Source organism: Eschrichtius robustus, chromosome 16 (genome assembly GCF_028021215.1).
Source record: "Eschrichtius robustus isolate mEscRob2 chromosome 16, mEscRob2.pri, whole genome shotgun sequence".
NCBI classification, from domain to species: Eukaryota; Metazoa; Chordata; class Mammalia; order Artiodactyla; family Eschrichtiidae; genus Eschrichtius; species Eschrichtius robustus.
In genome coordinates this window covers 48,148,577-48,162,763 of record NC_090839.1, presented here as the reverse complement: position 1 = coordinate 48,162,763, position 14,187 = coordinate 48,148,577, and the positions used below count along the sequence as shown (strand labels likewise).

The following is a 14,187-nucleotide window of genomic DNA, read 5'->3' as shown; positions in this document are numbered from 1 at the left end:
CACCATGCCCAATATCTGAGCTACTAAGAATATTCCCGAATGGATGTAATCTTATACAACAACTAGAAGGCTGAAACTACCCACACAGATGCTTTCTGCACTCAAATATGGCAAGGGCCATTTTTTATGCATTAAAGTCTATGAGGTCAATAAAGATAAAGCCCCAAACAACCATCTGTGTCTAAATGCTAAGCCTGTTCCTCAGAAAGCCCCAGATGAAGCCTACCTCTACGGAGGCAAATACAATAAGGTATTGCTACTGCAGCCCATATTCCAAGCTACACTACTGCGAATGCCACATAAGCTGACATCTTGTTTGTAGTTTCGCTGGAGAGTAAAATTTAAAAAGTGCAGGAAAGCCACACAGTGTGAATAAATATTACTTTTCTGAAAAGCACAGGGCCGTAGTTAATGCTCAGTGCTCAGCTGCATCTATATGGTAATCCATTATAGCACACTCGAAATCGAAATTAGGTATTACTACTGCTCAGCACATCGGGGAATCTGTCATTCTTTTAACTGATTATCCATAGTCCTTTTTTCTCCAGAACCTACTGCATGACCAGGAATAATGTGAAATGGAAGCTGTAGTTTATACAAGATGCTATCGTGTACTTTAAAACTGTTGATGTTCATTTAATTTGTGTGGGCGACTTTTTTTTTTCAAATTATTCCCAGATGATTGCAACATATCCCAGTAGATTCACATTTGATCTCGATTCCACTTAGAAGGGTAGGTCAGTGAAGAAGAAGGAAAATATGACATACTCACTGACGCAAGGTAACGTCCGTAAACGATGACCAACTAAACCTGTCATGCCCGCAAGTACAGAACGTGGGAGCAACTCTCCCTGAAACCAGCCACGTGGCACAAGGGTGCGAGGTACAGAAAACACTGACCAGGGAGAAAACAGAAAGTTCAGTTTGGAAGAACGGAAGTCTTATTCGCTTGGCCTTTTGAGTAATAAATGTTTGGAAAACTTATGATGAGACAGGGCAGGTGGGTTTACAGGAAACATCCTGTGAATGCCTGGGCCACGCGTGAGGTGGTCTCAGAAGGACCCCTGTGAGCAGGAGTCTGCCGGCCTGGACACTCCCGGGGTGACCTCTGGACACAGCAACGTGTCCTTCAGCTGTCCTGGGCCTGGCCACTACTCTCTCACTAAAAATGACCCAACTATCTAATGTGGACAAAACCTTTTCATTGAATTTTGAGTGTCAACATTTGGGACTTCAAAACGTAAGAGAAATAGAGCTAAAATAACGAAACTGCATAATCTTAAAAATAAGGTGACTATATTTTTAGGTAAAAAAGTAATGCTTTTTTTCTTATCCCATGTCCCCTTCTAGCTAATCACTCGCCATGCTGTTACTGAGCTGGGAAAGCACAGCTCCATCTTCTTACATCCTCTTCAGTCTTTAGGACCGAACTCAAATTTCAGCTCTTGAGAAGGGCCCACTGCAACCTCCCCTCCAACACATCCCTCCCCAGTGAGATAGGCACTGGGCCCGCTCCACCAGCAGCTGCTGGATTCCTTGAGAGAAGAGACCCCCTATGAGCCATCTGGTACCCCTAACACCCAGAACAGTGGCTGGCAATAATGTTTCTTAATGAGCACTGCATGCACAAATAGATCAATGAATGAAAAATGAAAAAAAAAAAACAAAGGAGGACAAAGGGGATTCTAATTTTGTGCATGTGTACAAGCAGACACAAGAAAATGCCCACGTTTAAGGAAGGTGCTCATACTCTGACATCGTAGAAACACAGAACCTGGAGAGCAGGCATTTGATAAAGATAAATGAGAATAGAACTGTGCTTACAACCTTACAGTAAATCTTAATACTTGATTAGATCATCATTCAAAAGGCAAGACTTTTCTCAGCTAATGAGAAAAAAAAAGTATTTCAAAAGACTTAAAACACAAGGCAAAGACATCTAAAGGAAATACGGAATGTAAAAGAAAAAAAGGGAGGGGGGCATCTAATTTCACCCTCCTGTATTCTAGAAATCGACCAATATAAAAATGTTAGAAAACCTCATTAAATAATGAAAACCCAGAAAGGGTCAAGGATCCCATCTACAAGCAAAACACTCAGAGGAATTACTGCTTAAAGCATAAAGGAAACTGCAAAGAGGTGTGGTGGATGGGGGCCCCCTTCCGTGAAAGCAGAACATACCTAGAATACACAGCAAAGGAGGATACCACCCTCAAGAGGAACGGGTTCCTCCTGAAATAGATTTGTTGCAAGAGGAGGATACTTTTTTAGAAATTCTGATTCACATTCTTAAGAAACCCTAGAGGACACTGAATCTTTTTTAAGATCTAGGTAAATAAAAGCAGCAGATGCACAAGTAAGTGACATTGGAAATCAGAAAATATCACGTGCAGATGAAAACCCAGAAAACACGGATCTAGAGTCTGTCACGGTTTCCCACCGTAACCTCGCGCTGAGACGACGCGCATCCCAAGGCCTCCCTAGAACTAAATAAGCTGAACATAGATAAATGTGTAGACGTAGCACGTTCCAAGCTGCAGATTGAACATATAATTAAAAATCCTACACAAATCTAAAAAGAATAAATGGATTATCCACAAAGGAACAAAACTCAGGCTGACCTCAGTCTTTCTCTCTGCAACATTAAGCTTCAGAAGACAGCATGGTCAGCTGCTCACTGCAGGCCAGGCCGAGAAGAAGGGGCACCAGAACACAGACACACATAGAGGACAGGAGTCCCACAGCAAACCAGATGCCTACATGTGAATCCAGCATATGATACAGAGAACTGGAGTAAACTACAGCTCTTTTGAAAAGCAAATAAAATTCAAAGTACTGAGAAAAAAAGATGATTCGAAAAGTGTAGAGCCAGCTGTATGTGTCTGAAGTTTAAAAAAAAAAGATATTCTAGAGCTGGGAGTTTATCAGCCACACACCTCACTTCCTCAACATATTAAGTGATTCATGTTCCAGCAAATAAAGAGATTAGTTAAACAATCCAAAAACAAGGATGCAGGTGCATAAACACTATGAACAATGAGCTATATTTATATAATTGGAATTAATGTGGGTATGAAAAATAGAGTAAATCCTCAAAATCATTAACATAAGAGAAATAAATTCTAAAAAACATTAAAATAATCTGGATATAAAATGCTTAAAATAGGTGAAAAGTAAGAAGTACAAAAGATATGTGGTGTTAAAGTAAAAGTACCACCAAACACTGCTTTATTCTTGATATGGAAAACAAAAAGAAAAAGGTTCAAATAGCATTTTGTTAATTTAAAGACAATTATTGGAATGATAGAAAATTGAAAGTATATCTCCCAAATTGCAAAGCATTGAAAGTCAATAACCTCTCCCCCAAAAAAACAAAAGTAGAAAAAACTTTTAATGTTAATTATCACATAAAAATAATAAATATAAATAAGTTAAATTCCTCTACCAAAGACCAAGTCAATCAGAACTGGCTTTCAAACACAGAAAGATTAACAATAAAATACAGAAAATGACATAGTAGCAAGTAATTCTACCCATAATATGTTGTGGTCTTGCCCTGAATAACCCACTCACTGGAACACACCCAAGAGGAGTCCTCTTTTCACACGAGGATCTGACACAGGAAACCTCAGTCACAATCAAATCTGCTGAGCTCTTCTTCAATTCCAGCTTCTATTTTCTGGCTAAAAACGGTATTTTTCAGATCTTTTCAATTTTGATACCAACACAACCAGTTGTCTGTCTTTTCTGTGCCATTTTTCACAAAATGGAAAAAAAAATTCACTTTCAGAGCGTTTCCAGGTAAGTGGAAAGTAGAGAAATAACAACCCCCCAGTGAGATGCCAGCACGTGGTCCCCACCCTCCCAGAACCTTCGAGGATTTAAACGCCTGCTTCCCCACAGTTAGAAAGCGTCGCAAACCTGCAGTTGGCTCACGACTAACCCCTCTGCCAAGTTCACCCAGCGAATGCCAGGGTCTGCGGGAGCAGCTGGTGCCCAGCAGGTTTACAGCCTATCCTGTGTCGGGAGCACATCACACACCGGGTGTCACTCTGTGACAGCCACCACGCCATAGCCAAGCAAAACAAGCCACAGAAAACTGACAACACAGCAAGTCTGTGTACAACTATCTCCTAAAACTGACAGACGAAGAAACCAACTCGTCCAAACTGTGTTCCCATATGAATTCCAATCAATTTAAAGGGAGAGAAAAAGCTCTTTACGTATCTCCTGCTGTTCTAACAGTAAATACAATGTGCTCGAGTTTCACTGTGAGGTTTCCATACGTGTAGTCCTGATGCAGTTTCTACCCTCTGCCCTTGCAGGGTTCCTGGAAGCATCTGCTGGTGCTGCCTTTGGGCGACCCACTCCTGAAGGTGTCAGCTACCCAGGAGAGCGGGGCCAGGGCACCCGGGCTGCGGCAGAGAAAAGGGGGAATGTAATTTCACACAGCTGCAAACAGCTCCAGACATCTCCAGTTTCCCTTCCTCCAAGGTAAACTGAGTAATTCAGTATATCCTGTTGGGTCAATCCCAAGTTTCTCACCTGGAAGTCACAAGGCATAAGGAAAACTGTAGTCTTGGTATTAAATTTAGAGTTAAAATGTCCATTGAAAATGGCTCCTTTCAACTCAGACACTCAACCCAAATTATTAACACGCTGTAATAACATAATCAAATTGTAACTACAAACAATGCATTCACAGAATTCTAGAAAGGACTCGATGTTTATGCTTTGCTTCCATCTTCCAGTCTGCAGAGATCATAAACATTTCATGATCAAAAGCAGACACCAGAATAACCATGTGCTACAGCAACAGAAGACCCGGGCCCTGTGTTCTGTTATGTCCCCAGCATCCGGTACAGGACCTGGCACTGAGAAGCGATTACTGAGCTAACTCACCACCACAAACAACACCTGAGACCAGGGAGAAAGGGCACGACGGGCCACCCAGCCTCCACTGCAACCCTGGCCGAGGAAGTCTCAGGGGGTGTCGGGGAGCAGGTCACACTCTGCCGTGACACGAATGCCACCACCTGGAGTTGCCCCCAACCAAGGGCCCAATGTTGATAAAAACAGCAAGCATGAATAACGCTATGAAGAAAGCCAGAACAATTCTATGTCTCTATGATCACTTTAAATATACGTAACACACTAAAATAAACCCCGATGTCATAAAGATGACCAAGTATCCTGGTCATGCTCGCCAGTCGGAACTCAGGGCGGCTTTGGGGATGGAGAGGAGTATCTGTCGGCCCAGTTCTCCGGGAACTGTGAGCTGACCCTGACTTTTCTCAGCTGCAATCAGTCATTTAGAATTACGGCAATGACCCAGGAGCCGCATTCAAAGTTGGAATCATTCCTTTAAACAAACAAGCAAAAAAGTCCACTGAAGCACCCAACTCTTTGAAATTCTCAATAAGTACTTAAATTCCAAGAATTTAAGAAGAATCTGTTTTTCGTGTTCATTTTATTTGTTCTTGTCCCTCCTCCACTCACCAGCAGTAAAGTGGTCCTTACGGGAAAAAGACATAAAAAGCACTAACAGTGTGAGAGGCCCGCGAAGTCCTTCCCCTCGGCGGTTTTCTGCACGCTGGACATTCTGGAATAACCAATGACAAATAAAGCAGGGGCGAGCAGGGCTGTGGAAACTAGTTAATTGTAAAAATACAATTCTGCTGCCTTGCTCTGTGTTATTTGCTCAGAAGAGAAAAAGGCCGTGACTTAATATCCTGCAGGTCATCTGCCCTGAATGCATAGACCTGGCCGTGATTCAGTCCAAGCGTTTCCTCTGAACCTCCACAGGAGCTTCTAATTTGTTTTCATTTTCAAAGAGTTAGAAAAGATAAACAGTTCCACCAAAAGAAGAAGGATGGTGGGGGAGGCAGAGAGGATGGTGGGGGAGGCAGAATTGCTTATAATCCTATTATATCCATAATTCTAGCTTCTCTTCAGGCAATTCTTCTTCACTGTTAATATCTGAAGCAGAATGAGGTAATTAAGTGTGAAAAGATAAATAAATGCGTGTGTGTGGTAAATACAGTTAATCCTCAAATCGCTGGCTGGCACAGGGAAAGCAACTGCACAGAGCGAAGACCAGCGCATCATGTCACCTCCTCTCGCACACCCCCAGGCACCTCACCAGTCCAGCTGAATTATCATCATCTGGAAAGCTATTAAAAGTCCTTTCGCCTATTTTGAGGAAAAGAATCTGAGGCTAAACCCACTTCTACATAAGCTCCCTTGGAACACGGAAGAACCAGAGAGCCTGGGTTGAATTCCATTAAAGTCAGACAGAGATTCCACTAGAGCCCTGGATTCCCAGCCGGTCAGTAACAATTCCCCAATGTCAGCACGCCCAGCAAGGCTGCCACCCACGAGTCCCCTCCAAGCCAGCATCACTCCCACAGACGCTAGGTAGGAGGCTTGTCAGACAAACTGTCATCTTTGCTAGTAACGGAAAAACAAAACCTAAGGACCCCAGGGTCACCCCTCCTCCTCTGCTGGCCCCTGAAGAAGCCCCATGTCACCTGCGCTCTCTGGGCAGCTCACTGCTGGCTCTGATGTCCAGTCCTCCCCAGCCAGAACCTCCCACCACAGGAAGGGCAAGGAGGACCAGCGGGCACCGCCCTGGGTGGACACCCACAGTGTTTTCTTTATCTCAATGGGTGGCTGGAGGGAAGGGGCGAGGTGAAGTACAAACCCATTTGACTGGCCCTGGTTCGTACTATTATTTTCATCTTAAAATAAGCATGAAAAGAGCAGGATGAAATCTGGTGTGGCTTTTCAACCCTGTGTCTGCAGAACGCCACTCTGGGGCCCTGCTTCCCCACCCAAGGAGGCAGGTGCGCGTGCCCCTCGGCCCAAGGCATGTTCCGGTAAAACCCTAAACCTGCAGTGAAGTCCCCTCCCCACGAGGACAGGGACAGGCCACACGCTGAGGACTTAACCAGGTGTCTGACAAAGAGGAAACAAGTCTTCCAGACGAGGTCGCCAGGCTCCGCGGGAAGACGCCACGGCCTCTCTGTCTAATCGGCAGCCACTAGCACACGTGTGGCTATTTAAGTTTAAAATTTAAGTCAAATCAAACTACTTACAATTAAAATTTATGTTGCCCAGTCACACCAGCCACATTCCCAGCACGAAGTAGCCCATGTAGCGAGTGGTCACCTAACTGCATGTAGAATATTCCCATTATCCCAGAAAGTTCTAGTGAACAGAGCTGCTCGAGAGAAGAAAGCAACTGAGGTGTTTAGATACTCAAAGGCTGATCAAAGTGATTTGATATTAAAACTAAATAAAAGCATGAAACTAAATTTCATGCTGAAAAAGACTCCTCCGTGAACTTCTTATTTTGAAGATGTCTTGTTTGGAGACTTCCATCAAAGCTACCTTTGTGGGACCCTAGGCTGCTGGCAGAGCTGAAGAGCCCCCAGACCTCATCTGGTCCCACCCCCACCGCAGGGACGCGGACCCCAAGGCAAAGGAAGGTTCATTGCCTCAGTCAGGGCCGCACGGCTCACTGTGCCAAAGCCAGATCCAAACCTCGCCGGCCCTTCTGCTACCTTTCTCCCATCCCCTTTGTCCAGGGAGTTATAGGTGAGAAAAGAAAATATTTTTCATATAGAAGTACCACATAAACCCCATGGGAGATAAGTCGAGAATTTAAGAGGCTTTAATCCAACAATAAATATTAACAAGTGCCAATCGGTGTGGGGCACACAAAGGATTACAAGGGGCCCTAGGAACTTCCTAGTCTCTGTAAGACACCTGAAGGGAAAACCGGGAACACCAGGCTGTAATGCAACGGTAACAAGTGGGAGCGCATTATACAAGTGGACAGAAGAGAACGGGCACCTCTAGCCGGAGCTGCCAGGAGAAATGAGGGGTCTGAACACAGCCGGAAAGACTGGGCCGGAAGAGCAGGAGAGCAGAGGGCAGGCCCTGAAAAGAGAGCTGCAGAAACCAAGAGGCAGGAGTGAAACTGTGTGCAGAGAGGCCGGGGGGCAACAAGCCAGGTGCGGGCGGCAGTGCTCTCACAGAGTGACCCCAGCAGCCGAACAGGGAGCCCCAGGGACTCCGAGTGTGAGACCAGCTCCTGCCACACTTCACAGGACAACAAGAGCCCGTTCAGCCTCCAGGAAGGAAAAAAACAGGGTTTATTTAATCTGGTGGGGTAAGTTAGATAAATTCAAAAATAAGGGATCTAGAAATCAAATGTCCTGTGTATCTGTGATTTCTAACTCTGTGATATTTGAAAAACAGATGAATAAGTAGCATTCTGAGGCCAGGATATGTGTAAGTTTTAATATGAAACCTCTTCTGCCGATGCACATTTTAATTGGGGACTGGGAGGCTGGGGAAATGCCTTGCTATCAAACTCTATCCAAACTACCCCACTTCTCTACCAAAGGGGGGATGACATACAGCACGGCAGATGGCCTGAAACAACATCTAAGAACCGTATCTTCTTGTTTCCTGTGATGCTCTGGCACCTGGGGCCCTGCTGCACTGGCAGGGCTGCCCTCCCAGGTTAGTGAGATCCTGGGAGCACCTGCCCGCACACCTTCGACATGCAAACCAGCCAACTCCATACCACAGCCACCTCCTTTAATGGGACCTCACACTCCGGGACACTATGCCCTGCCCGAATCGCCTGGCGACCAGGTACTGAACGGCTGGGGACCACCACCACAGCCCAGAGCCCGCAGAAACTATTCACACTAGCCAATCCTGAACCTGCTCAGCCTGCTCGCGACCTTGCCTGGCCCATTCCTTCCTGCAGAAACCACCTCGGTTCCTCTCTCTGCCTGCTCTTTTCACCTTGGAGCTTCTCTTTATGGCCCCACCTGACGCGCCATGCCTCCTGCTTGTAAGGCACTGGACGCGCTGTAATAACGTCTTCCTCCATGCCAATCATTTTCAGGCCTGTGTGTCTTACCACACCTGATTAAAACAAATCCCAGGAACCATTAACACCTCTCAACTGCTGAATGCAGAAGGTGCTCAGAGTCAAGTGAATTATTTGATCTGGAAACCCATTCACCAGGTGCCTTACATTTTTACACCAACCCTCCTTTTCCCCTATGTAGGCAGCCACCTCAAGGGCCACCATCTAAGTGTCACTTCTGAAAAGGGCCTTTCAGAATTTTCTGACTCATAAGGTGGTTACTGGAGCACTGACATATCCATTCTCACCAGTGGACTCTTCAGTTTACCATGAAACGTAAGACGTGCTCCATGAGGGCAGGGCGTTCCGTCCATCCCACTGCCCATTGCCATACCTCCAGCACCTAGAAGTGTGCCTGACACACAGTAGGTACCCATTAACGTGTCTAATGAATGAATGACCTGTACAAGAATAGGCATGTGTTGGTATAGGTGGCCCATGGAATACAGCTTGAATATCGAGACTTCTAAGTGGTGAGCAGCCTGGCGCTGAGTTAAGGAATGGGTTCTAGAGTGAGACCAGAGGTTAAATCTCTATCTACCATTGGACAGATGTGCAATCTTGGGCAAGTCACCTGACACAACCAAGCCCCCAACCTTCCATTGATAAAAACTGGAAAGACTGAACCTATTTCCGAGGGAAAGGATTAAACAGGATGGCCTGGGTAAAACATTTACATTCTGGTCAAGTCAGCAACGTTGATTCATTTGATGGGGTCCCACACCATCATCCCGCAGGCCCATCTGAAACACATGGCAATGACAGATGAAATATCTTTTTAAAAGAAGAGTAAAATTAAGGAGTCATAACCTCAATTAGACATGACACACATCTCCATGAACCGGCAACAAGAGAAACTCCAAGTGGTACAGAGATTTGAAGCCACAGGCAATGGTAGCTGAAGGTCAGCTTCTGAGGGGTACAGTGCTGCCACCCAACATAAAGATGGGAAGGTCCACTCGCTGCTTGAAGGAGACTCGGACTGGGCTGGCAGCCTTGACTGTCGCTACTTGCTCCATCCGAGCAGTGTGATGTCTTCGGTGGCTCACTACATTGAAAAAATGACTGTTTCCTTTCTCAAAGGTTCCCTTCCAAACAGCCCTGACTCACAAAGCAGGCAGCAGCTCTCCTAAGACTCCTCTTTCCTGCCTTCTTAACTCCCTTACCTCCGTGCTTTCTTTCAATCCATTTCTTATTTATAGACAGTCTTTACATGGTATCCCTTCTGTGATTTAACATGTCTTAATAATACCACTTCTTCTAAAGGAAGCCTTTCCCAATTATTTACACCTTGATAAGTAGTTACCTTCAAATCCTCATAAACCATCTCTTTACGTGGCGCTAACTTGTAGAAGGTAGCGATGAAGTTACTAAATTCTCAGAACGAACCATACAAATTACAACCTACCTTCTGAAGCTAGAGACAGAGAGAGAACATAAACAAAAACAAAAGCAATGCAAGTTCATTTTTCATTCATATTTACTGTGCCAAATGAAGGTTTTACGAAGCTTTGAGTAATATATATTTGTTCTCTTATATAGGCAACACATCCCCTGTAGATGGTAATGTATGGGGAGTAACACCCTCCTTAATCTAGACTTTCTGGACACAAGGAGGTGGTGTTGAAACCCCCTCTGTGTGGGTACAGGACTACAGGCTCTGATGGGCTTTCCTGTTGCAGGAAGTGACAGCAAAGGTAACTGTTATTGGGCTTCGGAGGACACAGGGAAACCAGCAAGGGACTTAAAAAGCAGTGAGAGAGGAAGCAGGAGGGGAGGGAACACCAAGGACACAGGAGGATCTATGGACATCTGTGCGCTCCAGACGCCCGTGCCCATCCCAAGGTGGGTGTGAGGAACTGAACCTGGGATGCCAGTAATGAACCAGGACCGTCAAGTGGAGCCAAAGTGATCCCAAACAAGAGCACTCCCAGACCCCCTGCAAAAGCAAAGACAAACCCTCCAGAAAAAAATGGGATTCTCCAGAAAAAAATGGGATTCAAACCAGACCCCCAGCAAAAGCAAAGACAAACCCTCTGGGAAAACAGGATTCAAGCAGATTAAATCTGCATCCGATGAAATCTGATCTCAAAATCATACCACAAAACATACAAGAAAAGAAGCCATTGTGAGAGATGGCAGAAATAACCAACAGCTTTCGACAACCAAAGACAGACTTCAGATAGAAGAATGATCAGATACAGAGCATGAACTCTTCCACGTTAAATGTTTCAGAAAATAAAAGATGTCTAAAAATGAACAAGGATCAAGAGACCATCAAAAGCAACCAGCCACATATGAATATCAAACCAAAAGAAGTTAAAACACAGAAATTAAAAGCTCAATAGCACAGTGAAGCAGCAGATTAGACCCAAATGGAGAAAGTGCCCTGGGGAGAGACAGCCGAGGCAACCTGGCAGAGCGCAAGGCCAGGAGACAGGGTGGGGAGGACGGAGGTGATCCTGAGGGATGTGGAGGACAGACCAATAAGTTTGCATGGGAATCCTAGAAAGTACGGCCAGAAAGAAGAGGAAAGAGTCAATAATTGAGAAGAAAGTAGCAGAGAATTTGACAGACATTATAAAAGATTTGAATCCAGAAATACAGGAAGCACACAGATACCAAGCAAGAAATTTTCAACTAGACATTTCGTGGTGAGACTGCAGAACCAAAGAGTAAATAAGACAAGGATGTTAAGATAAGCCAGAGAGAAAAGGCATTTAAAGGAACAGCAATTAGACTGAGAACAGAGCTTAAAACTGCGACGGCAACTGAAAGATAGTAAAATCATACCCGTAAAGTGTAACATAAATGCTTTTATTACTACTACTACTTCTAATAATAAGAAATAGCAACAGTTTGGAGACAGTGAAGATTAATCGAAAGCAGATAAAATTGAAGGGATTATGTATGACTCTTAAAAGAAGGACTGTGCCAATAAGTTTTAAAACTGGTGATAAGACCAAATTCCTTGAATTCTTAGAAAAATATATAATTTACCAAACCAGAATCAAGAAGAAATATAAAACCTGAATCATCATAGAGTAATCCAAAAACTATTAAAGAAATGGAAGTAGTTAAAAGTCCTCCCACTAAAAAAAACAAAACCAAAAAAGCACCAGTTTCAGACGGTTTTTACAGGAAAGACTAAAAAAATTTCCAGGAGCAGATGAGTCCAATTTTATACAAACTATTTTATATAATAGAAAAAGAACAGACACTTGACAACAGGTCCTGTAACCTTTGTAACAGGCTCATTCAAAACAGTATGAGGAAAGGAAATCCAGACCAACCTCAGTTGTGAACATAGATCCAAAAATGCAAACATAACACTAGCCTTCCCAAAACTCAGAACTGGAATTCACCACATTAATATTCATGAAGAATCGTCTTAATCAATGCAGAAAAAAACTTTTGAAAACTTCAAAACCCATCTATGATTTTTTATAAATCTTGCCAACCTAGGAATAGAAACAAACTTCCTTATTATGATAAAGAGTGTCTACCAAAAATTTACAGAAAACATTATTCTTAATGATGAAACATTAACAAAACTCTCTTTAAATCAGAAACAGGAAGACCACCTTTATCATTCCCATCTACCAGCACGCTGCAGGGCCGCGCCAGTGGAGGAAGACGAGGAGACCAGAGTCACCTTTATTCCCAGACGATCTACCTACGTACCAAGAAAACCAAAACCATCTACAGACAAAATGTTGGAATTAAATCACATACATCCACCTGACCCGGCAGTGGGAATGGAATGAACAAACCAGCACTAGATTCAAACACACAGATAAAGGTTAGAAATAACGTGGACTGTGCACCAGATGAGACCATGTTTATGACACTCAAAACCAAACAAAACCCCATGGTGCATTGTTTAGGGGTACAAATGCTTGTGGAAAATCACCTTTGAAAAGAAAGGGAATGGCACAAAGGGCAGGGCATGGCTGCCTTTGGAGCAGAGAAGGGATGGGGTCAGGGGAGAGGCAACTGCCACTTCTGGATCTTAAACTGGGGGGAGGGCAAGGGGGGGCAAGCATGCAAGCTTTACCCTCACGCTTCAGAACTTGCATATGGGGACTTCCCTGGTGGTCCAATGGGTAAGACTCCACACTCCCAATGCAGGGGGCCCGGGTTCGATCCCTGGTCAGGGAACTAGATCTCACACACATGCCGCAACTAAGATCCCACACGCGGCAACGAAGATCCTGCGTGCAGCAACTAAGACCGGGTGCAGCCAAATAAATATTTTAAAAAATAAATAAGTTTATATGACCTTTTCGAAGAGCAATTTGGCAATATCAGTATTTAAAATGTGCGTACAATTTCCCATCTAGGTACCCATACGGGAAAAATTCTCCCACAAGGAAAACAAATCAGAAGAACATTCTTAGCAGCACTGTTTGTAAAAGAGGAAGGAAGGGTATACATGTCCATCATTTTTACTTATCTTCAAGTAAAATTAGAGATCTAAAATACCATATTTTTGACAAGAATGTTAAAAGCTCAATGAATTAATAAAAACTTACTTCAAAAAGAAAGAGGATGGAGTCCAGCTCCTCCCTTTGTGACTTATTATTCCCTGGAATATATAAAAGAAAATCAGTTATCATGACAATGTGCAAATTTTAGGATATTAAAAATTATGCTAAAAGGTATCTTAAAACATTCAAGCCTCAACATGCAGACACTCAGTCAAAGATCCCAGGAGGTGCTGTGCAGCCCGTGTTAGGGATGCAGGTGGGTGACGGAGCCAGACTGCCCAGGGCCACGTTCAGCAGAGCTGCTCCTCGTTAGCTGGTGGCACACAGCTTCCAGGCTTTCTAAGTTTTAATCAACAGTGGAGCGTCTTTCCCCCCAACAAGAGGGGTCCACTTCTCCAGCCCTTGAATCCGAGAGGCCCCGTGACCTGCTCTGCTCCCTGATGACAGCAAATGTGAAGTGAGCTTGAAAAGCCTTCTGCACCTGTGAGCGTGGAGCCCTAAGGCCACCCTGTGAAGGAGCCCAAGAGAGCCTGCCAGCTGGGGAAGAGGGGCCACATGGAGGAGGACTAAGGCACCCTGGGCAGTGGCTTGCTAACCAGGACACGTGTGAATGAGGCCACCCGCCACCAGCTGGTCAGAGGCGTGAGCCAGCCCAAACCAGAGGAACTGTCCAACAGACCCAGAAAATCACAAGCTAAGTGACTGGTAGTTGTTTTAAGGTGCTCAGTGTTGGGATGGTCTGTTGTG

At 44.4% G+C, this 14,187-nt stretch overlaps 1 protein-coding gene across 3 annotated transcripts in view; it reads right to left on the bottom strand.

Annotated features, from left to right (window-relative positions):
* The window catches only part of RALGAPA2 (Ral GTPase activating protein catalytic subunit alpha 2), a 280,276-nt gene that overhangs the window by 238,712 nt on the left and 27,377 nt on the right, over positions 1–14,187 (bottom strand). For all 3 annotated transcript variants that reach the window (XM_068565247.1, XM_068565249.1, XM_068565248.1), the window contains exon 3: positions 13,486–13,538. In XM_068565247.1, coding sequence (XP_068421348.1) covers positions 13,486–13,538 — 53 coding nt within the window. The remainder of the gene's footprint in view (positions 1–13,485; positions 13,539–14,187) is intronic.